The sequence below is a fragment of the Gouania willdenowi genome, chromosome 6 (assembly GCF_900634775.1).
Source record: "Gouania willdenowi chromosome 6, fGouWil2.1, whole genome shotgun sequence".
In the NCBI taxonomy this organism is placed as follows: Eukaryota; Metazoa; Chordata; class Actinopteri; order Blenniiformes; family Gobiesocidae; genus Gouania; species Gouania willdenowi.
The window spans coordinates 39,592,856-39,620,226 of NC_041049.1; the positions used below are offsets into that span (position 1 = coordinate 39,592,856).

At 38.1% G+C, this 27,371-nt stretch overlaps 1 protein-coding gene across 1 annotated transcript in view; it reads right to left on the minus strand.

Annotated features, from left to right (window-relative positions):
- Positions 1-27,371, minus strand: part of LOC114464233 (insulin-like growth factor 1 receptor) — a 96,206-nt gene that overhangs the window by 63,915 nt on the left and 4,920 nt on the right. The window contains exon 2 of the mRNA XM_028448290.1: positions 17,310-17,867. Within this exon, the coding sequence (XP_028304091.1) occupies positions 17,310-17,867 (558 nt within the window). The remainder of the gene's footprint in view (positions 1-17,309; positions 17,868-27,371) is intronic.

Consider the following 27,371-nt stretch of genomic DNA (forward strand, 5'->3'; position numbering starts at 1 on the left):
TTACTGGTTTATCACTGGGTCAACAATGCAGAACGAGCTAAACGAGATCAAAAATACTCTTTGATGTCTCGGACAAAGACAATGAGTGCCAGATAAAAGTTTACATTAATAGTTGAAATAAACTATGTGAGAAAAAAAAATTACAGTTGGATGTGAGCTTTGAAAGTCAACAAAACTCTTAAAGATGTTTTGGAAAGCTGTCATGATTGGAGCTAGCAGGGCTTAGTCTACATTTTCCTGAGTTGCTCTCATCTGGAATGGCTACCTGTGCATGTTAGTGAGTCTTTTTGGAGCAATTCCTGCGCGATATCCTCCAGATTCAGGCAATAGGGGTTACAATATGCTGTGGATGGATATATTCAACGAAGGGGACATAACAACTATCAAATCGATTCACTGAATGGGCGCAGCAGCAGCTCAAGCTCACAACTGACCTTTTTTATTTCTTTTTACCTTGTTTACCTATATATTTCTATTCTTAGTGTTCCTGTAACTCTTTAAAACATTGACGCCCAAACTACCCTGTTCTGACACCAGACAAGTTCAAGGTCATTAAAAAAACAGAAACCTAGTGACAACTGAAAGGTTTTTTGTCAAAAAATCCTCAGAGTCAGCCAATCCACGGTTTTAGCACCAAATTTGTAAGGTTTTCCTTTACCTTCTTCCTGGATCTTTTAATTGAACAGCTCCAAGAACAGATGACAAGTTGTGATGCACCGAAATTCTGGCCACCAAAGATTTTTGGCCAAGTGTATTTTCGGTCGTTTAGGCCAAAACACTTTTCTCACTGTAAAAAGCTGACCGAAACAGGATGACGTGTGTCAATTAGACACTGTAGTTACGTGTAACGCTCCATCAACACCACGAACTGGGTGGCACCTTGACACGTCGCTGCGCCTCAGCAGTAGAATCTGGTTTCAGTCTGTCATTCACGTTTCACAGAGATCCTTATTACTACAGTATGACATTAGATCATTACTTGGATGGGATTAAAGCAGCACGCACAAAAATGATTCACGCCACAATCAAATGTCAGTGCTAAATAAACATTTTCTTATTCTTAATGGATTTATTCTTTGTATAAATTAATATTAATGCTTCAATTACAATGTTTTAATTTTAGTAATTAGTACACATTTATACCCATAAATGCCATGGGACTAATCATTTGCATAATAAATTATTCCAGTGTTTTGGTTTTTGGCCAAGAATTTTCCATTTGGTGCATCAATAATTACAAGAGTAGTACTATTTCTCAGTGTAATTTATTCTTATTAGTCACAAGTAACATTTTAGTAGACAAGCCCACACGCAGGTGGCCTGAGGAAGGAGTGTATTTCTCTGTCTATCTGTGTACCTCCATGGCTGGGCCCTCCTTGCACCGTAGACTCGGCAGGCTGCTACAGACATGATTAAGCCACATATCACAGGGCAGACCAACTCTGCTCTGTGACTTTGAGGTCATGTGAAAACAGTGCACGACTTGTGTGAGTTTCAGGGCCTACAAGACATACATTGAAAAATACAGAAATAAAATAAATATCCTTCAAAACGTACTGGTCCGACTGGTTTTCATTCCTCTATGTTGCCTAAGGTCACAATTAAAATGAATAAAAACTATGTTTGTAAATGTTTGATCACAAACAGGAAGGAAGAGTTTTTGTGTGTTGATGTTTTTTAGGAAATATTTAGGCTGCAGACAAGTGCGTGCTGACCGCGTCATGACAACATCCTGTTTGGACCAGGTTGTTTGTACTAACCTTAGTTTGGTCCGAAACCTTTTTCACTCATGGCCTTGGGAACTTCAGTTCAATTTTGGCAGGTTATATTTGAATATTTAATAAAAAAAATTACAAAAACCGCATCGTTATAGAAGTACAATGGTGTTTTTTTTCTTTCAGTTTTTACATATTCTCCCCAAGTAAATCAAAGTTCCCTATTTCTTAAACTTTAAGTGTAACTAAACCCTGAAGTTTATGCTGACCTGCCACTAAGACGAGAAATTAAGAAACGGCCTTGACTATGGACGGGGCTCCTGGAGGAGTAAAGCCATGCTCAGTCTTTACTATAAAATAAGAACAATCTATGCTATGCTAACTAGCTACTTGCTTTTTTATAATGGAGGATTCTGAAAAGAGTGGTTCGGTCTCGGATCAGTCGGACTATGTACAGTCACTCTCTCTACAGGACCGAGACAGTTATTCTACTAGCGGTAGAATAACTGCGGAGTAATAAGGTGCGGAGTGGCTACAAAAATTGTAGTGGCTGGACATCAACATGTACCTAATCGAGACACAATATGTGTACAGCAAAGAAAAACTCAAAGCGTATAAATCGCTTGATGCCTACAACTATGTTATTAATGGTCATGTTCAAACAATACTCTACAACAACTTCCATCCGGATCTTTGTGTGCGACTGTCCCAAGTTTAGCCTAGCCAACGCCAAGGCAAGAAGAGTGCTCTGTACAACACCTGGGCCATCGTAAATCAGGAAAATCAATTCTAACAGAAAACTGTACTTGCATGGCTGGGTAAGTTTAACGTAACAAATGTTTTTTTCTAGGTTAGTTGTACTGTAGTAACACTAGCTGTAACAAGTGTAGTAACACTAGCTGTAACAAGTGTAGTAACACTAGCTGTAACAAGTGTAGTAACACTAGCTGTAACAAGTGTAGTAACACTAGCTGTAACAAGTGCTGTAACTCTAGCTGTAACAAGTGCAGTAACACTAGCTGTAACAAGTGCTGTAACAAGTGTAGTAACACTAGCTGTAACAAGTGTAGCAACACTAGCTGTAACAAGTGTAGCAACACTAGCTGTAACAAGTGTAGCAACACTAGCTGTAACAAGTGTAGCAACACTAGCTGTAACAAGTGTAGCAACACTAGCTGTAACAAGTGTAGCAACACTAGCTGTAACAAGTGTAGCAACACTAGCTGTAACAAGTGCAGTAACACTAGCTGTAACAAGTGCAGTAACACTAGCTGTAACAAGTGCCGTAACACTAGCTGTAACAAGTGCAGTAACACTAGCTGTAACAAGTGTAGCAACACTAGCTGTAACAAGTGTAGCAACACTAGCTGTAACAAGTGTAGCAACACTAGCTGTAACAAGTGTAGCAACACTAGCTGTAACAAGTGTAGTAACACTAGCTGTAACAAGTGTAGCAACACTAGCTGTAACAAGTGTAGCAACACTAGCTGTAACAAGTGCAGTAACACTAGCTGTAACAAGTGTAGTAACACTAGCTGTAACAAATGCCGTAACACTAGCTGTAACAAGTGCAGTAACACTAGCTGTAACAAGTGTAGTAACACTAGCTGTAACAAGTGTAGCAACACTATCTGTAACAAGTGTAGCAACACTAGCTGTAACAAGTGTAGTAACACTAGCTGTAACAAGTGTAGTAACACTAGCTGTAACAAGTGTAGTAACACTAGCTGTAACAAGTGTAGTAACACTAGCTGTAACAAGTGTAGCAACACTAGCTGTAACAAGTGTAGCAACACTAGCTGTAACAAGTGTAGTAACACTAGCTGTAACAAGTGTAGCAACACTAGCTGTAACAAGTGTAGCAACACTAGCTGTAACAAGTGTAGCAACACTAGCTGTAACAAGTGTAGCAACACTAGCTGTAACAAGTGTAGCAACACTAGCTGTAACAAGTGCTGCAACACTAGCTGTAACAAGTGCTGTAACACTAGCTGTAACAAGTGCAGTAACACTAGCTGTAACAAGTGTAGCAACACTAGCTGTAACAAGTGTAGCAACATTAGCTGTAACAAGTGTAGCAACACTAGCTGTAACAAGTGTAGCAACACTAGCTGTAACAAGTGTAGCAACACTAGCTGTAACAAGTGCTGCAACACTAGCTGTAACAAGTGCTGTAACACTAGCTGTAACAAGTGCTGTAACACTAGCTGTAACAAGTGCAGTAACACTAGCTGTAACAAGTGTAGCAACACTAGCTGTAACAAGTGCAGTAACACTAGCTGTAACAAGTGTAGCAACACTAGCTGTAACAAGTGTAGCAACACTAGCTGTAACAAGTGTAGCAACACTAGCTGTAACAAGTGTAGCAACACTAGCTGTAACAAGTGTAGCAACACTAGCTGTAACAAGTGTAGCAACACTAGCTGTAACAAGTGTAGCAACACTAGCTGTAACAAGTGTAGCAACACTAGCTGTAACAAGTGTAGCAACACTAGCTGTAACAAGTGTAGCAACACTAGCTGTAACAAGTGTAGCAACACTAGCTGTAACAAGTGTAGCAACACTAGCTGTAACAAGTGTAGTAACACTAGCTGTAACAAGTGTAGTAACACTAGCTGTAACAAGTGTAGTAACACTAGCTGTAACAAGTGTAGTAACACTAGCTGTAACAAGTGTAGCAACACTAGATGTAACAAGTGTAGCAACACTAGCTGTAACAAGTGTAGCAACACTAGCTGTAACAAGTGTAGCAACACTAGCTGTAACAAGTGTAGCAACACTAGCTGTAACAAGTGTAGCAACACTAGCTGTAACAAGTGTAGTAACACTAGCTGTAACAAGTGTAGTAACACTAGCTGTAACAAGTGTAGTAACACTAGCTGTATGTAACGATCAGTCTGTTGTTCGTTGATATGACATTGTGTTGTTTTTAGGGAATGCGTAAAATATTTGACATTTGACATGAGAGCAGGACAGATCCTCATCAGCAATGTTTTGTTTTGGTTACCTGGTTAGCATTTACACGCTAGCTAATGCGTTGATAAAGACAAGACATGTTTCTGTCTTTTTCTTCCATAGTTCTGAGCCAGCTGTGTTCCAGTGTGGTTTAGTTACTCTTTAAGCTTCTCAATAATATCACAGTCAAACATTCTGTCTGAATATTGTTATAAAAACATTGGTGGATATTTCCTGCCAACTGATCGTGTTTTTCTTTGTACATTGTTTGTTCTGTTTGATAGTTTACCAAATCCTTAAGTTTTAATATTTGTGACTGTAAGAAAATTAGGTTTGCGTACTCCTGATATCCATCCTTATGTGAACAATACAAATGAAGAATGAATAATAGCTGTAATGCATTACAGAATGCAGAGTAATTTATGGTCAAGACTAGGGTTGTCAAAAGTATCGATATTAAAAAAAAGTATTGATGCTAAAACGTTGTATCCGGATACAATGTACAAGATGTCACAACCCATTTCACCACAATTTCCATCATTTTTGGTGAAATGGGATTTTAAAACCACAGAAATTGGTTAAAAATTGCAAAATCGAGTGGGCAAAAATGGACAGAAAAAGTGGTAAAAAGGATTCAAAGTGTCAATAATGGCTTAAAAGTGGCAGAAAAGCATAACAATAATGAGTCAACATATGTGACATAATGTGGGAAAAGTGGTGGGTGGGTTTATAAGTGATAGAATTGATGGAGAAGTGATAGAAATTGGAGTAATGTAGCAAAAATGCTCTTAAAGGAGCAAAAATATGACAAGTTTGGTGTAGTTGCCAAAAAAGGGTAAAAATAAGCAAAAATGGGCTCAAATTGTTCAAAACAATATTTTTAGTTTCTTGAAGGCATCTGGCGACCCCCCCCCCCCCCCAGTGTTTCACAACCCCAAATGTGGCCATGAAACACCTGGTTTATTTATTGATTCCTGAGTGTTTTTTGCATTTTTCGTATTAATATTTATTAAATATCGATAAGTGGAACATTTTAGTAGCATGACTGATAACCCTAGTCAAGATACTATCGTTGTTAAATAATAATACAATCCTTCCTGTAAACTTAGGACGGATGTACTGGATGTGTGATTTCCAGCTGCGTTTGACGTCTACAGTAAAGAAGTTTATCAGTTTTCAAAGAATTAGAGACATGTCTCTATTCTTCCAAAGGAGGATGCTGCTCTGTGGCTCACTCGCTCAAGTAGATTTGATTTTGCTACGCTGTGGAATTAACCCGTGCACTCAGAGCTTTACCCGCAGGCACAGCACGAGGAGTTAGTGCCAGTGAGTACTCAGTGAGTAAAAGATGGCGTCTGTCACCTCTCTGAGCGCGTCACTAAGAGGCGGTCATAGCGTTTAGTGATTTAAAGCAGCACCAGAGGAACCTACCGCAGAGCCAGGATGTTCTACTATTCACTCAGACTGTTATGAATGAGTGAGTGAGTGCTGAGAGTAAAGAATGAGTCACAGTTTCCAGCCAGAAGGCAGCAGACAGCAGGCGCTCCATCAACAGTGAGTGGGTGGGGCCAACAGGCATCAGGCGACTCATCAACAGTCAAATAAAAAAAACAGGGTTAGTGACACATGGAGCTTGATTACTAATGAACTTACTAACTATTTAACTAACTAACTAACTAACTAACCAACAACAACAAGCAGCAGGGGAAATGTGTGTGAATGTATGTCCAAGGTCCAAACCAATTACAATTACGTCTTCAATTATTCATGTTCAATTCCAACTCAATTATGATTACGGTGACCAGCATTTTTTCCAATTACAGTTAAAATTACAATTATTATTTTCCCCCTAAAAGTAATTTACAATTATGCTGTCTATTACTAAAGACCAATTACAGTGAATTACTATTACTGAGCCTTTAATAAATAAGACCATAAAACATAACCTTCCACTTGCGTTAGCATTCTGTTAGCATATCTTATGATAACGAGTCAGTTTGACCCATGTCTTAAATCACTAAAAAATATTATCCATCATCCAATGTGTTTTTCATCTCTTGATTGTCTTGTTAGGCTTCCTAATCAATGACAATATTGGTATTAATATTTTTGGTTTGGGCTTCTGAGCCTTTTTCCTGTCACTATACCTGAAGATTTATCATTTTTAAATGGTAAAATGATCCTCAAGAGAAGTGACAGGTAGTGAGAAAAGTTGATACAAAACTTTTTTTTAATAATTATGAACTATTTATGTGTAAGAAATAGAACTGTAACATGGCTCCACGCGTTTGCGTTTAAAATTGTAAATGACAGTTTTTATATAATTTACATGCCAACTTCAATTTAAAAGTCAATTATATTAAATGATTAAAACAGCAACAGATTTTTCCAATTACAATGATAATTATGTCATAATTGTAATTAATTATCATTTGTGCAATTATAATTATAATTGAGCCCAACTCTGGTCAAAACATGTTGTCTGTATTGTGGACGATTGAGTTCATGAAAGCAAAAGTCTCTGAGAGTTAATAAACTCACAGAGCAAATCATTAATGAAGCGTTTGTTAAAGAACATTCCCAACATGTCAAACTACGTCATGGTGACTCTGCAGAAAGTCTCTACCCACCAATCAGAGTCCAACGGTTCAGTCGCTAATGTCTGTGGTTTTCCACCGCACTCGCAAGCAAACAGAAAAACTCCAAACACATGCAAGTGTGAAGAGAAATGAATTCCAGTCTGACCAGTCAGTCTCGCTCCAAAGTCCAAGAGCAACCAATAAAACCAATCGAGCAGAAAAAAGTATTTGTAACCAAATAGAGCGTTTCCCTCCGACTGTACGGATGCTCAGACTGTGGGAACCATCGGACTGAAGGAGGTCTGTGTTTGAGGAGGAAGTGATGAAATCAGCTTTGAACAGATCCAGGAATGAAAGGATGAATGAGACGAAATACAAACAACTTGGATAATAAAAAGACATGGAGACCAGGATGAAAAGCTCAGTTAGATGAATCCAGACCTTACCCTAAACAATCCACACTACAGAACTCACTCACATGTGCTGTCCCTTAGAGGAAAAAAAGACTGAAGTGGCACATACTGATCAGCTGTTTGTTAATAAATGTGTCTGTGTGGCATTTAGTATCAGAATATTCAACCTAGAATTAGCTTTCTGGTAAGACTTTATTGAGCTAAAAATATTGAGATTCATTTCGTATATCGCCATTTTTAGGAAAAACATTGAGATGTGAATTTTGGTCCATACTGTCCCCCCCTAACATTAAGCCTTGTAAATAAAGCAGTAGTTTAGTTTTAGGGCCAAATACGGAGCAGCTTGATCACAAGTGAACCACATATTTTAGGCAAGAAAACAAGCAATTTCCACATTATTCTGCCTTATAAATTAAATGTAAAGTAATGAAAATTTTAGACAAATTTGTGGAATAATTTTGATAAAATTTCAGGATTTTGGGAAAAGAAATTCAACAATGTGCGATGAAAAATGACTGCCATCATGTGATGAAAACATGGGAGAACTGCGTTCTGGCAAATATTGTGGATATTCATTGAATTTATGTATTTGGAAGGAATGAGATATCTACAACTGAATTACTTGGTATTTTAACACAATGATTCATGTTTTCTGTAGTTTCGACTTTATATTTCAGGCCAAATTTAATGCTCTAAAGGGTCGGATTTGTCCCCCGAGCCTTGAATTTGACATGTGTGATTTACTGCAATAATTCTTATGATATATAATAATTCATTGCCTAGTATGAATGTAGTGTGTGAGTGAGTGTTGGAGGGGCCGATGGCGCACTATGGCAGCCTCGCTGCCCCAGGGCAGCTGTGGCTACAATAGTAGCTTACCACCACTAAGTGTGGAGTGAAAGAATAATGCCTAATTTATGTAAAGCGTTTTGATTATTATTATTATTATGATTATTCTGTACAGCTCTAATACATACAATGTTTTGCTTTTTTTGTAGCTTTATATTGTTTTCATAAGATTACACATGACAGTACTTCCTATTTTAAAGCACAGACTATAAACTAATATATGATTATTATTTTATCTGAAATAATAAACACTAATAGTCTGTATATGCCCTAGTTTGAATCCTTTTCCTTCACATGTTGTTACCCAGTGCTCCTCCTGCCCTTGGATCACTTTACAAAGAGCAGAGAGAACACAAAGAAAAGGCGTCTGTTGTTGCTCTGTAACACATTTATTTCAATGTCACATGTGCAGTTGGGTAGCCGTGGATCAATAGGACACGCACGCACACACACACACACACACACACACACACACACACACACAGAGTTAACTGACGTGTTGATGACGTCCTCCTGCACACGCTACGTTTACTGTGAACACTGTAACACAGACTATAAGACTTTTTAACGTAACTAATAAACGTCATTAACTTCCTCGAGAAGCTAATGTTTTCATGTGTTTTTCTGTCTGTTAATGAGGATGTTTGTTAGCTGTATATTTCAAAAAGCCCAAAATGCTTTTAAATGAACTTTGGTGCTGATAGACACTGTCACCACGAAGAAGGACTTTTATTTGGAGATGATCCTGTGGGTACTTTTTGAGCAAGGATATCTGATCTATTCTAAATTCCTGTATCATTTCTAGTTTAATAATTTACAAAGCTAATGAATTGTAAAGTTAGAAGCTGGTAAATCACAGTCTTTTGACTAAATGCAACCTATTTTAGTCAAAATTACAGATATAGTTGACTAAAATATAAAGTGTAAGAGTTAATTCATTTTGTAAAGCTTCCATTTATCATTGATCAGCCTGATATGTGATGCTCAATGGATTTGTCCTGCCTTCCATGTAACAAAAGTAGATTTGTTTGGATATTTATCCAAAAAACAAACTTACTTCTGGTTGGATTTTGTCCCATGTAAACTTTATAGTTGAGTTTTTTATTAGTTGACAAAAACAGTTGATTTAGTTTTCCATTCAAATTATTATTTTTAATTAGTCGGTCTAGTTATTGTTACTTTAAAAAAATAGTCGACAAAAACCTTTATTCCACAAAACTAACACTGGTGCATACTTTAGGTTTTAATCTGAAGGTCAGGAACAACAGACAGGCATTTTCCCCAATTTAAAAAAAATAAAACCTATCAAACCAACATTTTAGTGATAAATATGAAGAATAAACATTAGCATTATAGCATTAGTAAGAGTTGTGTGTATTAAACTGATATTTTCCTGAGGACATCAGTTGCTTTACTAATTTTCGTCTTTGTCCTTTAATCTCAGATCTTTTTTATTTCTTCTGGAGAAGCTGTGAACGACTATTACCAACACCAGTAAAATCCTTAAATCCACATCCCCAGTAAAAAGCCAAACCTTAGTCAAAAAAACGCTGTACAAAAATCTCCTGCTTGTTTTTTTCAATTGAAAAGGTCAATAAGAAACACAAACTACTCACATGCTTTACAACAATCTATCACACAATAGCTGATCAGTTAAGCTCTTTACATCTGAACATGACACAGACAGTGTGTGTGTGATCCCCTACAGACAGACTGCACATAGTGTCCATACTGCATATACGCACCACCCCACCCCACCACACACACACCCCCCATGTCTCACTACTGCAATGACTAAGCCCACAGGAATCTCTACCCAATACATTTTAAGGGCCAGACTCTAGCATATGCTCTTAGTACAGACAGTTTCATAGGTCTTCTTACATACAAGCAACAAAGAAACAAAACTATTTATCATTGATAATAAAAAAGTAAAGCTGCAAAAATCTGTTTGGGAAATAACTTGACAAAGTAAAAATATTTTCCAAACTGTTATAGATGCAAATGTCACTTTAAAAACATAAATACAGTACATATAACACAAGCTTCTCACTCAATGAACCCTCGGCCCTTCCATAACTCAGTTATCAGGTAGGAGTGAAACAAAGCCAGAGTGTGTGTAGTGAGTGTGAGGAGCGTAGCTCGGCCAGGGGCCAAGGAGCAGACCAGAGGACGCTTTAATCTGAGCCGGACACGTTTCCAGTGGAGGGATGCCGCTCAGAATTCAAAGCAAACAGAGGGAGACGCCAAAAGATGGAAAGGCTGGACAAACAGGGATGTTTGTGTGAAAGTAAACAGAGATGTTTGAAAATAACCACACACACACGGACATGGACTGCGGTTACATGATGTTTGTTAATTCAGAACTATTTATTCAGAATTACATAATTCTGCTTTGTTTTAATTCAATTCCATGTTAGGTCTTTGGGTTGGGAAGGGTTCTGATTGGACGGGGGCAAACGTGAAATATTCACGTCTACAGGAAGAAAACAAACTCCAGGTCCTGTTTCTTTTCTTTTCAACTCCAACATAGAAAACCACATAATAAGAACTATTCTCACTTTTATTTTGGTCAGAATTTTCATTATATCCACGTCTTCTAAGGCTCTTATTAAATAGTCTCTGCTCCAGTTCACCGCTCGCTTCAGGCGGCCATCTTGGATTATGCCATCACCAGTCATTGACAGGACGAGCATGCTCAGAACGACATAAATGAATTTAAAGCAAAATGTTAAACAAGATTGAGGAATTATTCAATTCGGAATTATGATCAGAAAAAGCCAGCAACCTACTTCAGATTTAAATCTAATTCAGAATAAGCTCTCATGTAAACGTAGTCATTAGCCACGGTTACATGACGTGTTTTTTAGTTCTGATTTAATATTTCAGAAATAAAGTATTCTGCTTCTCGTTTACATGGAAATAGTCATTCTGAATTGAGTTTTACGTGGAAAACATGCGATCCGATTTATAATTTTTAAAAATAGTTTATACATTTAAACGCATGAGTTTTATTTTTTTCCAAATTCCGTGTTTTCCACATTTTGTTTTTTAGAAATATTAATACATTTTTTCAGAAAATATTAGTTTTTAACTCATGTGAGGAAACAAAATAAATACTAATAAAAAGAAAACTATAATTAAACAAAAATGTATGTAAATAATAAAAATGTAGTTTAAAATAATGAAATGAAAATACAATTAAAAGGTATATATAAGTTGTACTGGCATGGATTATTCTGACTGCTCCTTTTGAATTATTCATGTCATATAAAGATGTATGAGAGCAGCATTAATGTCACCCAATTTCCCCTCAATGGTTTACTGAATCTGAGCAGGTTTATTAATTGAGTTTTGATCAACTTAATTTACATTAACTTTATTTTAATGATCCTGATGACATCATTCCAGACCGTAATGATTACACAAAAACTAATGGACGCAAGGATGCATCAGTTATTTCTAGGGATGTCCGATATGATACCGATATTGCAGCCTTGCGTATAGGCCGATCCGATATCAGTATTAATCATATATACTTTTATTACTTTTTTTAAAAAATTTATAAAAAAAAATAATAATTACATATTTTGCAGTGTGGAGCGTTAGAAAAGTCTTGATCAAGTGATGTCACTCAAACAGAGAACAATAGTCAACAACAGTAAGTATAATTAAAACTGACCAATTTATTATTAATCAATTGGTTACACTAATTTTAACCTTCAACATAATATCTACAGTATTCTACAATTGAATAAAATAAACAAAAAATTAATTGCCAAAAAAAATTTTGACTTCCATTATGTTATAGACACATGGGAAAACTGAACCCGTGCAAAGATTGTAGTTTCATTGAATTTGTGACAAATTCAATGAAACTTGAATTGTACTACTTCCAAATAAATCTGCTGAAATGTTGTTTTCTTTAAAGTGTATTATTTTTTGCATGGATGCAAATATTTGTGTTTGGATATGAACCAATTATTTAAAATTACTCACAATTTCTGGTTGATTTCAATAATTATTTCCCATTAAATGTTTCTATTTTTTGAATATTGCCAAAATTCCCAAGTTTGAGTTTCCGTGGAAATGTGTTAAATATTTTACACCCCTTTGCAACCCTATTGAGATATCCAAAACTAAATTATTTGGTCATTTACAGATTTCCTCAGACATTTTTACTTGCCAATGGTAAAATTTGGTCCCCGGGCCTTGAGTTTGACACATGTGGACTACATGCAAACATGTGGAAAGAGAGTTTGTGCTGAGGCCCAGCGGCAACAGCAGCGAGCTCACAGACAGCGCTCCTCCTCATGTCGTGTAATTAAAGAGGAAGCCAGGCTGTATTGACTAGAAAAACCACTGCATGCCCTGCGAGGAACATCTGTAGTGGAGAAAAACAAGGCAATTATGCAGAGGAGTGCAGGGAGGACAGAGGGAGTGGAACAGACGCATCCAGCCTTTGAAAAACAACAGCCGGGAATTTTAACACACATCAGCTTTACTGTGTGCTAGTACGCCTGCTTCGAAAACAACGTGCAGCTTTTATCCGCTTCATCTAGAAACATTAAAGTGATCCTCCACTGTTTTTACAAATTTGGCCTAAAATCTTTAAAATGAACTTATTAGAAGATTGATGCCTAACAAAACACATTATTAAGCACCATATATAATTAATAGTCTTTTAAAAATGGGACTACTTTACAGTTTTAGAGCCTGTGTTCCTCCATTTTGAAATCATGTGATTGATGATGTCACACGGCCCCACTGCCTGTAAACATCCCATTGTTTTCTATTAGAGTGAAGCATTCAGCCTGATTTTTAGATCATTTAACAGCTTTTTCAGTCAAAATGCCAATTTGTGCTGGTTTCGATTGCTCTAAAAAGCCAGGAAAAGTTCAAGATGTAACGTAAACCTCTTATGTTTACAGAAAGCAAACCCTGAGGATAGACGTCCTTTTGGGTGAGAGTCCTTCAACAGTAAAAGGAGGACGAGGGACAAAATCCCAGTGATATGACAACCCTCTCACCCTCTCTATGGTCCATGGGAAGCTCGTTCAGTAGGGATGTAACGATTAATCGTAAGGCAGTTAAAAATCGATTCATAGGTACCACGGTTCACATCGATGCTCTGAAAATTGAATCGCAGTACTTTTTTTAAACAGCAGAGGGCGCTATATATTAATCCTTCCAGAAGCGGACGTGACGGGCGGAATCTGCTACTATTTTCTTTCTGGCCGCCATTTACTGTTAAACATGCTCATAAATGATTCTTTACTCCTTTAGCACCAAAAGAAATTTGTATTATTCCTTTATTTATTTCATTCAAGATTTATTTTTAGTTAAATTGCATCATTTTGAATAGTTTATCAAGGGATTCTTTTGACAATGAAAAATAAAAGGAAAATAGTATAGTATTTTCCCCAAAAAAATAAAGGAATATTTTTCAGTCATTTGTCTACAGTCCCATTTTGTAAAATAAATCGTGAGAAAATCGTATCGTGAACCCAGTATCGTGAATCGAATCGTATCGGGAGTTGAGTGAATCGTTACATCCCTATCGTTCAGCCAACGCTTCATCCCACAACGATGCAAGATAGAGCGCTTCAGGCGTTCATTTGTGCTCACTGGCATTAGACTGTTCAACACCACTGTATAACAATAACTGTAAACAACCCCCCCCCCCACACCACCCACCCAATTCCTCAAGTATTAATATTTATTTTGTTCTTACTCTCTGCTCTTATACTGTATATACTGTGTTGCTGCAAATGTGAATTGCTTTGACACCATTGTGCAGCCTTTATCTACTTCATCTGGAGACATTAAAGCCGTCACCATGAATGCATGTACTGCAACAATAGGCCTGCTTTGCCTCACCACTCCCCGTGTGAAAACAACAGTTCTACTGCTCACATTGTTCTACATTGTATATTTGCTCATTTAGTGGAGTTTATGTATGTTTATGTGAGCTGATTGCAGTTCTTCTACATTTGGATCAAAATGCCAAAAAAACAAGCAACATACATTGAGCAGCAGGTTGAGCAAACAATAAACAGCTCAGACTGGTGAGAGACCACAGACACAGACATAGAGACAGAGACAGACACAGACACAGACACAGAGACAGACAGAGACAGACACAGACACAGAGAGAGAGACAGAGACAGACAGAGACAGACAGAGACAGACAGAGACAGACAGACACAGAGACAGACACAGACACAGACATAGAGACAGAGACAGAGACAGAGACAGAGACAGAGACAGACAGAGACAGACACAGACACAGAGAGAGAGACAGAGACAGACAGAGACAGACAGACACAGAGACAGACACAGACACAGACACAGACACAGACACAGACATAGAGACAGAGACAGAGACAGAGACAGAGACAGACACAGACACAGACATAGAGACAGAGACAGAGACAGACACAGACACAGACATAGAGACAGAGACAGAGACAGACACAGACACAGAGACCAGGGAGGGGATGCAGGTTGGCCTTCCACTGTTTGTTGAGTGGGGAGGGGTGCAAACAAGGACTCGTATATAGACGTTGGAGAAACATTTTCCCACAATTATTTTACAGAGACGAGAACAAAGAACATTCCATAGAACAGAAGTCAGTCCCTAAAAAATAAAAACATGTTGAACCACTGTAGAAAGAGAGGAGCGGGCGGGGGTCACTACACCTGAAGGAAGCGCTTCGAATACTTTACCTGACACACAGCTGACAGATTTAAAAAATAAACCTTCACTGTTGTAATATAACTCACACACTTTAACTCTAACCTTTACTTAAAACAGACTTTTTACTCATTAAACACATTCTGAGTTTCTTCTGGAGCAGCTATAGTATGTTAAAGTTACTGTAATTTCAGCACTATAAGCCGCTACTTTTATCCCACGCTTTGAACCCTGCGGTTGAAACAAGGATGCAACGGATTTTTTTTTGGTTTCCCTAGCTTCATGTCACCAAAAAATTAAGCCTTGTCACATTAGCCCGATGAAAATGAAACTGTTCACATTAAATCAAACGCACTCACACTGAATCATTGCTATCAGCGCGTCATGCAAAAAGACGACAAATGCTTTCAGAGAAAAGAAAAGCAGACGGGCTGAACTAGAAAACGATCTGGAAGACTGGCTGAACACAGAGTTTCCACCATCGAGAGTGATGACGAAACCAAGGCTGAGAAAGTGTTGGACAAAGTGATTCTGAAACTGTTAATTCCGACACCAAAAATGACTTCAGTGGTTTCAGTGCACAGGAAGAGGAAGACAGCGTTCAATAACTTTTCTGGAAGGAAGTTTATTTTATTTTGTAACTAGCCATGTTACAGGCACTGTCTTTGTTACACTACAAGATCCTGTGTACATATGTCATGTTTCAATGTAAACACCTGTGGCTAATAGACATGTATGGAGTGTATATGGCCAAATTATAAATATTTTCATTTGTGAGTGCAGCTTATATTCAGGTGCGCTCAATAGTCCAGAAATTACAGTAGGTTAAGAAGGTGATGTTGGTGAAACATCAAATCCCTGTACTACCAAGCTGGTAACTTTTAACCAGGATAAATCCCCATGAAAACTGATGTTGAGCAGATAACCTTCTCAAGAGAATGTTGAGTTCTAGTATAAAAGCTCCGCCTCCTGACCAATCAGCTCTCTTGAAAAATGATCTTCCCATTCTTATCAGATCCTGGTTGGAGGACTGTTAGCACTGGTGAAAGCATTCATTCATTCATTCAATGGTACTTATATGCTGTTGGGGATGCTGAGAAACTCATCAAGGACTCATGTAAGTTACTCTGCAGGGTTTCTCCATGTTTATTCCCTTTTACAGTATGTGAGAACGCAGTCAATCAGGTTGGAAACCTGGGTTAAGTTAAAGTGTTGATAATCCACTTCATTGTACAGCTGCTCTGTAATTGTCAATGTATGATTAACAGAAGCTAACACAGAGATATCCCAGATATAAATGTATCCAGTTTTGTAAAAACAGGCCCAAGTGTTTTGTTGATGATTAATCTCTGACAACCTCAAGGGAAGCTTTAATCAAAATAATGAAAAAGCTTTTTCTTCTTCAAACAGCCAGTGAAGGAATTTAAATAGAGAAGACACAGAGCAGTAAAAAGCATCAGAGTTGGCTTGATGAAAGTTTCAAGAGTTTGTTTTAGTCACTGCAGCGACATTGCAATGGAATCTACTGAACGGTTTCATCCACGGATATTACGGCACATTCACTTTTAAACAGAGAGATTTTAAAGAAGCAAGAACTGATTTGGTCAATTTAAAAATACACACAATGGCCTTAAATGCTGTACGAAATCCACCAACTAAACATTAAAATCCCATTTAAAGCTAATAATATTTACGGACCTCAGAGATGATTGCTGACCATACGGTGAGGCCAAAGTTAACCAGTAATGACACTGGACCACATTCTTCAATACGCCCCTGTTCATAAGACGAATATTTAGCTCCACACAGGTAGACTGGAGCAAACTAGATGGTGTCGTTCTAATACCTGCTGCTGGGTATCACAGCCGTCCTCAACTCCACAAACATCCTGATCTAAAGACACGTCGCCATAATGAACAGAGAGGAAATGTTAGCCCTGGCCCGTTGACAATCTGCTGCCTGATGGAAATGAAGAGAAAACACCGAGCGGATTCATGGGGGTTTGTTTTGCTGCTAAAGAAATATCCAGCGACCCTCGATCAAAGTCACACAGTGAACACAAACACTGCTGATGCTATCTGGCTCTGCACGGCTAGCTTACCTTTCTGGCACTTGTTGGAGGTCCAACAGCGATAGTCGTAGTTGTCGTTGAAGGACGTCCTCTGACACAGAGGGTTGTCCTCCATGATACCTGGACACACGTTGTCACACTCCTTCGCCTTCTTATTCTCATTGAAAACGTTGTTAAACTCAGCATCCATTATCAGCGACCAGTCCACAGAGTCCAGGTAACACAGCTCGTTGTTCTTCTCGATCCGCATGGCTCCTCGCGTGATGTTCTTCAGATTGTACAGGCCAATGTCCTTCAGGCTGGTCATCTCAAAGATCACCAGGGCGTAGTTGTAGAAAAGGTTGTGGCCCCTGATGACACTCAGGTTGGGGAACAGAACGCTGAGGCTGTCCAGGCCCGAGACCCGGAACAGGAGCAGGTAGTCGGTGATGACGGTGAGCTTTGGGAAGCTCAGAGTGTGGTAGTCCTCCTGGTTGTTGGTCTTGCCATTGATGAGTAGGATGCGCAGGTAGCCCTCCACCACCGTGCAGTTCTCCAGGCGCTTGAACTGCTTGATGTCATTTCGGATGTCGATACTTGGACCACAAACTGAAAGAGGACAAGAAGACGAAGAAGAAATGGATCAATCTGCTGAAGAAAAGACGCATACAAGTAAACTTCTGACATCACAGAAACAAATACAGGTGTGCTACATTCAGATTCAAGAGTAAACTATTGAAGCCAGAGGATGATAACTATAATAATATTTTACAAAATGACACAAATTATGTTTCTGCTAAAATTTCAGGCATAGAACCTGATCTAAAGAGGAAGTGTCCTTCCATCTTTTGCAGCCCCTACATAGTAATCAATCGTCATGTATATAAACTAATATTTATTCAAATCAAATGATATATTAAACATGTTTAAAGCCATATTTAATACCAAATTAGCACATGCTGTTGCTAACAGGTCGGGTAATATTTAAAGATAATTACACGGTATGTGAAGCGCCGTGACATATGAGCTCCTTGGTTAAACCTGTTATGTTCTTAGCGTGGCTTAAAGACGCCGATGCAGCAAGCACAAGCTCTCACAAGCACAACACCGTCTCATCCCAACAGTACAAACTCATTTTGTGTGTATTTACTGTCTGTGTAGTTTCGTTGGTGCTTGGTAAAGTTTTCAGTTAGTATATATTTGTTGTATTTTTTTGTGTATTTTTGTTGACGTTTGTTTTTTCAGTTTGTGAAATTTTGTTAGTTTTGTAGATTTTCCAGTTATTTTGGGCATGTTTGTTGTCGTTTTGTGTTATCCTTCTTTATTTCAGTTTTTTGGCCAGGCTACCGGACTCAAAACGCCACTCACTTTGTTGTTCTTGTTCTTCTTGTTGTGTACACTAGTTAAAATCGCTACTCCTCTGTTAATCGCGAACAGATCGGGCTGAAATTTGGTAGGTATAATCTATGGATGTGTATGCATCGACGCTCGGAGCCCGATTTTCTCATTTATTTGCAAGTCACATATTACGATGGTTGGTGGTACCGAATCATTGACACATACCAGTCATTAACAGAACTTTCTGTGTCATTTATGTATTTCATAACATCATTTATTTATGTCAGAGGACAGTCTCCTCAGCAAAAATTTGTGCGTAATCTCTCGCTTATTGAAACACATCATTCACCACTGCAGCGTCCGACCCGAGTCCGTGTTAAAAAGATGGAAATCAACCCAACCCTGTGTTTGGGCAAATAGCTGTAAGTAGGAGTGCATCACTGTGATTGTGGTCAGAATCTAGTGCAGGCATGAAATATGTCTCCACTGATCCAAGTGATGGTGAAGGAAATCAACACTTTGTTGGAGAAATTCAGTTAAATATCCAAAGAGTGCCTGGCCAGTTATTTTGTGTATAATTATTATTATTATTATTGTATAATTGTTGATGTTTTGTGTATTTCCTAATAGATTAGGTTTTAATTGATGTCAATTTGTGTCATTTTGTTGATGTTTTGTGGGTGTTTTTGTTGATGTTTTTAAATACACACGATGATAATGTAAACACACGCACACAGATCATTTGTGTTCCATAAAGAACAAAAGGAGCATCTGAAACTGTGTGTGAACTCAGATTGAACTACAGTGTGTGAGTGGACACACACACACACACACACACACACACACACACACGGCCATGTTTGGTGTACTTTGTTCAAAGTTCCGCCAAACTAGAAGCCTGGCTGTGTACTAGGATGAATGAGGCTATATTTGCTGCTTTCACTCAGACTTGTTCAGAATGGAAACAACTACTCCAAGAGAAGAAAATACTATTTGCTTTCTTTCCAATGAGCACCGACCAGCCACCCCCGGCTCCACTTGTCCACCATCAACATGCAAGTCTTCTTTGTTTCATTGAGAATTTTCACCGCGCGTCTCCAGGAAGGGGGAGGGGCCGCTCCAATACAAAGACTAATTTGTTTGTTGGTAAAGACAAACTTCCTGATGGAGCCATTAAAGAAATCAGGAGGAGGAAGAGAATGTTTGGAAGGAGAAAGATTGGATCTCAAGTGGAAAACCAAAAGTATAAAAGGTAGAAAAGCAACATCAGAGCTAACATTTAGGATAAAATGACACAACCCTTGGAACGTTAAGTAGCAGACATTCCAATCATTTCCACACCAAAAAACAGAGAGGATGTTTCCTCTGGCAAAGTCCTCTGTGTTTTCCCTCACTCACGTGTGGTGGGAACAACGAGGTTTAGACCCTGTTTCCACAAGTTTTGTTGCGTTTTGGCTGGCTCCAGAGTGGAAGTTTTTGAAAACGCTACCCTCTCTGTCTCCGTGGTAACAGGTTAAAAGAACTTTCTGTGTCATTTATGTATTTCATAACATCATTTATTTATGTCAGAGGACAGTCTCCTCAGCAAAAATGTGTGCGTTATCTCTCGCTTATTGAAACACATCATTCACCACTGCAGCGTCCGACCTGAGTCCGTGTTAAAAAGATGGAAATCAACCCAACCCCGGGTTTGGGCAAATAGCTGTAAGTAGGAGTGCATCACTGTGATTGTGGTCAGAATCTAGTGCAGGCATGAAATATGTCTTCACTGATCCAAGTGATGGTGAAGGAAATCAACACTTTGTTGGAGAAATTCAGTTAAATATCCAAAGAGTGCCTGGCCAGAACAAACCCTAAGAACATATTTCCCTTTTTAAAACCAACGAGGAGTCGGTTTTAATAATAACTGAACTTTGGCCTCCTAATCCTCTTTTCCGACAGGGGGAAGACTTTAAGCATACCTGGAGCTTTCACCCTCTCTTTTTCCTCCTAATCTAAACAACAAAAACAAAACGAACCAAGAAATAAGCCTGGTTTCATTCTGAACCTTAATACCTTACAATCTTTTACGACCCCCAGGAGGGGGGACATGCAGGATGTCCACTTGGGCCAACAGATATCTTTTCTTTGTTTCAACAGTGCTTTCATGATCATCTGGTAACCTTAGCTGACCAGTCAGTCATTACTTTTGAATAATTAAGCCAGCCCATCTTTAGGAAGATTCTCAATTTTTTCTTGAAACAAAGAAGTTCCTTCCAAAAACATTAGTTTTAGGATGCTGGCATCTCGCATTCATTTCTTTTCATTTAATTTTTAGCTCTAAAGTTAGATTTTGAAACGATAACCCGAGCATTTCAGATGTACTGTACCTTGCACCAGCAGTGGTACAACAAGCGCAGCTCCTGCATCAAAGAATGCCTTCAAGTTCTCCAAGGTACAGAAGTACTTGAACAACTAACATATTCAATTTGATCTAAAATTAATTACAACACATCCTACATCCACCCAAAACACATCAATCATCTGCAAACATGTCTCACATGCAGTTTCAACTCATATACGTTTGTTCGTTTGTCCATCTAACCTTTGTTTGTTTTCCCTTGAGCCCCCCTTTTATTATGAATTTATTTGAATATGTACTTTGCATCTTTATGCAATATTTAGTCTCGATTAGATCTTTTTAGAGTTGCGATTTCACTTTCTTGTTATGATCATCACATTAATTAGCTTAGAATTGCATTTCATCATGATATACTGTATTTACCACATAGTTTTGTTTATTATTGAATTATGAAAATAAAAGGTTGAATTGCAATCATTGATTCCTTTGAATTATGAAGCTGTGTCTATTAGATGTAGAGTTGGTGGTTGGAATGTATTCCCTGGTTCAATAACATTGGGTTTAGTCTAAAGGACTTGGACATATTTCCTCCTTTGGAGGTGGCACCCCGCATAATAATAATGAATATTCTCATTCATATAACCCATTGTTCATTCCCCTACACATGTATACTTACATGGTTTTTTTATGTTTTTTGAAGGTCTCATGTAAACAGAGATTGTTTTGAAAACATTGCCGTGTGAATGCCAAACTTTTTGGAAACAAAAACAGAAACAGAAGCAAAACATTGTCGTGTAAACAGGGCCTTAGATTCAGTTCCTTAATTCATCGCCACATCAAAGGGTAATTCCATGTAATTTCACCAAATAACCCATGCACTTTGATATAAAAAAATTGGAACATTTTTACTTTTTGTTTTGTGATTATTCAATAGACACACTGTACATTTTCAGTTTGATTGGAATAAAACTTTTTGAGGTATGGCCAATTTAGTGACGGGAGTATGTGTTTATTTTTGTTCATCTTTATTTTTCTTCTACTTTCAGCTTCCAATATCTCAGGAACTACACCACATAGGAAAGTGAAATTTGGTACAGTAATACAGCTCCACCTACTCTCTCAGATTATACGAAACAATCTGCTGTACATCCTATCTGGTGGTCATGTCAGCTCCTCAAAATATTAAAAAAGTTAGTGTTGGTTTGGGTCTGGAACATGTTAGGACCTTCAGTAAACAACTTAGCATATGCCTCAGCTCCCTGTGATTCGATCAATTTGAGCTTTGTAGACTGTTCACATCACTAATGATTAGTAACATATACAGTATGCATTGGTTCTTGGGTGACATGCAGTTGAATTAGATTTTATCTTTTTCTGTCCATATCTTAAAAAGTATTCATCCAATCAAACTAAATATTTACTTTGTGCCTATTAAATAATCACAAAACAATTGGTAAAAGAAATTCTGAATGTTTTGAGGCTGAAGTGTGTGGGGTGTCCTGATATTTGTTGAAATAACATGGAATGACTCAAAGCAAATAACGTCTGTCTGTGTGTCTTTGCTGTTCACACCGCTGAGCAAACACTCGTATCTCTTCCTCAGTGGAACACCATCCATAGGCTCATGTTTGGGATTGATAAACCTTGGCCTACAAACACACATCTGAGTGAGCATGCACTAAAACACACCCACACATAGGCAACCAAACATGACCCTTGTTACGGTTCCTCAAACTAAGCCAAGGCTAATGGTCAGCGTTTATTTTGAGCTAGCATTAAATCCAGTAAACAAACCCTATGAGTAAATAAAAACATGCAGCTTTTTCCTGACAGAAACTTCAGATTGAAATCTGGACCACATGTTGAGTTGGTTATTAAGAGGCCACCAACCGAGCATGCTGAGAAAACACTTCAACACATTGTTAAAAGGATCCTCCACTGTTTTTATAAATGTGGCCTGGCCTAAAACTTTTTAAATATACTTATTAGTAGATCTATGTCTAACAAAACACGTTATTATACAACAGATTCGTTTAATTCCCTTTTAAAAATGGGACTACTTTACAGTTTTACAGTCTCTTTCCTCCATCTTGAAATCACGTGATTGACGATGTCACACAGTCCCACTGCCTGTAAACATCCCATTGTTTTCTATTGGAGTGAAGCATTCAGCCTGATTTTTAGATTATTTAGTGGCTTGTTTAGTCAAAATGACAACTTGTGCTGCTTTTGGTTGCCCAAAAAAAAACAGGTTAAGTTAAAGATGTCGATGTAAACATCTTTTGTTTTTCCTGAAGTGATGAAGAATAACATTCCTTTAGGTTTTCTGAACATAAAAGTGTCAGAAAAGGCCAACAAACATATGCTTTTGGTTCCTTCAAAAAGCACGTAGTAGCATCACGTTCTTGTTTTTAAATTATTGTTGTAAAAAAAAAATGCATTGCACATGAATGGCAGAACGTAATCCTCAGCACACTGGGAGTCATTTGACCATCGTGGGGGGCATGGGCTGGTGGGGTGGGGGCGGGGTCACTAAACACTGAGGCTCAGATTTCACCAGCAGCTCAAACGGTAACGCTGCCCCCCTGTCATAACAACTGTTACAATGGAGCTGCCAGCACGTCCCCCGCAACCCCCATTTTTGTCCACGTGAAGACTGCAGAGTTCATTTTGATTTAGTTTTAGTCAAAATGTCATCATTATCAGTACTATTCAGTTATAGTCTAGTTTTTGTCAACTAAAAAATATCAATATATTTTGATATCAGATTCATTCACATGTATTTTTCTAATTAGTCATAGTCGTGCAATTGTCATAAAAAATGTAACTGACAAATGTCTTTGGATCAACATATCTAACTTTGTTAATTTTGACAGCAAATCTTAATTTAGATTTAATCGTGGTCTTTTGACTAAAATGCAACTTGGTTTTAGTCCAAATCTAGTCACCAGGATTATTTCAATAAAAGTCTAGCTTTAGGGAACGATATGACATTAAGATTTTAGTCGACTAAAGGGCAAATTTACTAAGATCTGAAATAAAGGGTGGTAAATCCTTTGGTGACGCAGTTTCCTCACCTGCTGTGAGGAATTCCCTAAGATTGCAGCGATGATTAGTGTACGTGCAGAAGTGGTGCAGACCGCCCTATTTAAATGAGCGTTTTGCTCATTCAATGTGGAGACGTGAGTGCACAGAAGCACACAATGACATTTGAGGAAGATGGACTTCTCTGTCTGCTGCACAAACATTTAATAATGTAGAAAACTAAATAAACAAAAAAAAACTAAATAACTTTAAAACCTAATGATATTTTTTTCCTTAAAATTTAATGTAGCTGCTCCGTTAGGTCCTGTAACTTTGCTCTGATCAGTACATGAAAAACATGCAGATTTGGACGGAAACCATCCTTTTGATCTGTTGACGCCATTGATCTGAGTTAATACAACAACACAGTTTGTCAATCAGTTTGCACCATTTGAATATGATCTACTGACATCATCCAGCAGGTCTGAGCTCCTGAGTAGTGCTGTGTCACCACACTCTCAAATGTGAACATTGTGCCATCACTGTGTAAATTACGTATCTGATCATTTGATTCTGGCCTGATTCTCCTTCCATCAACACGACACCAGAGTTTGACGTTCAAAACATCACTGGAATGGTGTATCCATAGCGACATCCATGCAGCTCCGCACACAGCATCCTCTCTGCACCACATCGTGTCACACACAAACCAGACTCCACACACGCACCGCTGAGGGTGTGCAGTTTTTTTCTTTCCCTCACATACACTTTACTCACATTTCATTCAGTGGCTGTTAATATTGACTATTATTTTACTTGAATTATTTTCTTATACTAGAAAGATTAACTGGAGCTTTTTTTCCATCTCAGCTGTGTTTTGTGCAAAAATTTACTGCAGTGTATCTCTGCGTGTGCGTTTGCACCTGCTTATCAGTTCCAAATTTGATGAATTGCATTGCGCCCACTGCATTACTTATTTGCATGTCACCCTCCCATTTTCTTGCACCCCTCATAAGACCCGCCTACTATACATATTCATTAAAGGGAAATGTGCTTAATGTATTGAGGTCGCATTCTGACACGCTGAAGACGCGCAGTCCTGGTTCCTTGGAGTTTGTACTCCTTATTAGCGCGTGGAGTGACAGTTGCACACGTTTTAATACCACTAAATCTTTAGTGAATCCGCTCCTAAATCAGTTAGATGTAATTGAGTAAAATATACAGGATGAGAGTTCATTTTTTAAAGATTTAATTATCATTGACCAATCTGATTTTGGGTGGCAATGATATTTGAAAACAAAGAGACAGATTTATGACCACGAGTTCTAATTAAAGTTTTGAAATGAAAATACAATATATTTTGACAGTTTTCATTCACATGTGTTTTTTTTTTTAATCAGTCCGTCTAATAATTGTCAATTAAAAAAATGTTGCTGAAAACTAAGGCAAAAAACTTTAGTCAAGAAAATTAACACAGCACTTAGCACTGTTAATTTTGAGAGTAAAATTTAATATAGCTTTAGTCGTAGTCTTGTGATTAACACACAACTTAGTTTTAGTTCAAATTTAGTCACCAGGAATATTTCAATTATAGTCCAGTTTTAATCAACATAATGACATTAACATTTTACTCAACTAAATCAATGTGCAAGATCACATGACCACATGAGTCTGATTGGATTTCATCTCAATGAAAATATAAATATATTTTCATATAGTTTTTTGTTAACATGTGTTTTTAAATTAGCCATGGTCTAGTTATTGTCACTTTTAGTCAAGACTGTAAAGCCAATATTTATTGAAATCTCTAGATTTTGAAACAGTTCAATGTGAGTTTGTATCAGATTTTCTATCTGTATGATAAATAAAACTCCAATTGACTGCTATAATGTTAACGACGTATCAATGACAAGGTTTTAGAAACATCACAGAGAGTACCGTAATAATCTGCTGCTGATTTGTTTTTCTTCATAGATGGAGCAAACGTTCAATCCCTGACAAATAGCTTTGGACTGATATGACTGGTGCCATCCATTAGAAGAGCTAACATTAGAAATCGTGCTGCCAGCTGTAAAATCCTCCACGGGCCATTAAAGCAGCGGCCAATGATGATGATGATGATGATGTATGGGGGGCAGGAAGTGCCTGGTGACTACAACAAGAAATAAAAGAGTGGAATCAAGCTTTGTAACCAGCTAGAGCGAGCTCGTCACGCACACACGCACGCACAGTGGTTCTCAACCTTTTCAGCATTGATGGTTGAACACAGACATGAACATTGAAGAACAGTCATGAGGAGACAGGGCCATATTTAAGGGGAGATAATGGGGAGACTGCTTTTCTGCTGACCTACCTGACTGACTGCTTACTCCTGAAGCAGTAAGACACGCCTAGTCAGACAGCACAGCGCTGCAGCGACGGAGCCTACATACAACACACAGCCCACAAGCATAAGCACACAGCCCTACAGACACTATATCACTCACAAACAGCACCTGCTCTACTCCCGCCATGAACCTCTGAACACTGCGGCCTCACACACACAGCAACGAGAAGTACACGCATGTTTGCACACATGCAGAGACAGACGGGGATACACACACGATGTGTCTGTACACAAACACATAGCTTGATTAACCCTCTGATTAGACCAGAATCTGCTCTTTATAGAAGCACAGAGTGAAAAACATCACCGCAGCAGATCACAGCTTCACCTGGAGCATGGAGTTGTCAATCAATGCTCACTGAGGGCTGTGATAGGAGGAAAACTAGCCCCTCCTCCCAGCTTTCATAGGAAGGGTGGGGCCAACAGTGACAGTTGGTGACGCACGATGGTCCAAATAATCTGTCTCAGCCAATAGCAAAATTAAATTGTAATAGCAGCGTTCAACCCTTAAAGGGCAGTGACTGACATTTTACAACTAAATACACAATATTTAAATACTTTTACTAAAATGCTAAAAGTTGGACTAGGATCAAACAACCTACTTTAGACCCAATTACATATGAATTCAGCAGAAAAAGTGGGTTTGGGGTTTAGTTATTAGAATCAGAAATAAAATGCAACATTGGTGGAAAAGGTGGTGAAATGGAATTTTAAAAACCACAGAAATTATTTAAAAGTAGCAAATTAGAGTGGGCAAAAACAGACAGAAAAAGTGGTGAAAAGGGTTCAAATTGTCAATACTGGCAGTAATGGGGGAGGGGGGGGGTTGAAGTGATTTAATTTAAAAAGTAGGAAGAAATGTGGTTAAATTGGCAAAAATAAGCATGAAATAGGGTGAAAAGAGAATGATGGGCCAACATATGTGACATTAGGTGGAAAGTCAAGGAAAGGTTTAATAAGTGCTGAAAATGTCTTGAAAGTGGAATAAATTTACAGAAAAGGTTTTAAATTGGGATGGAGAAGT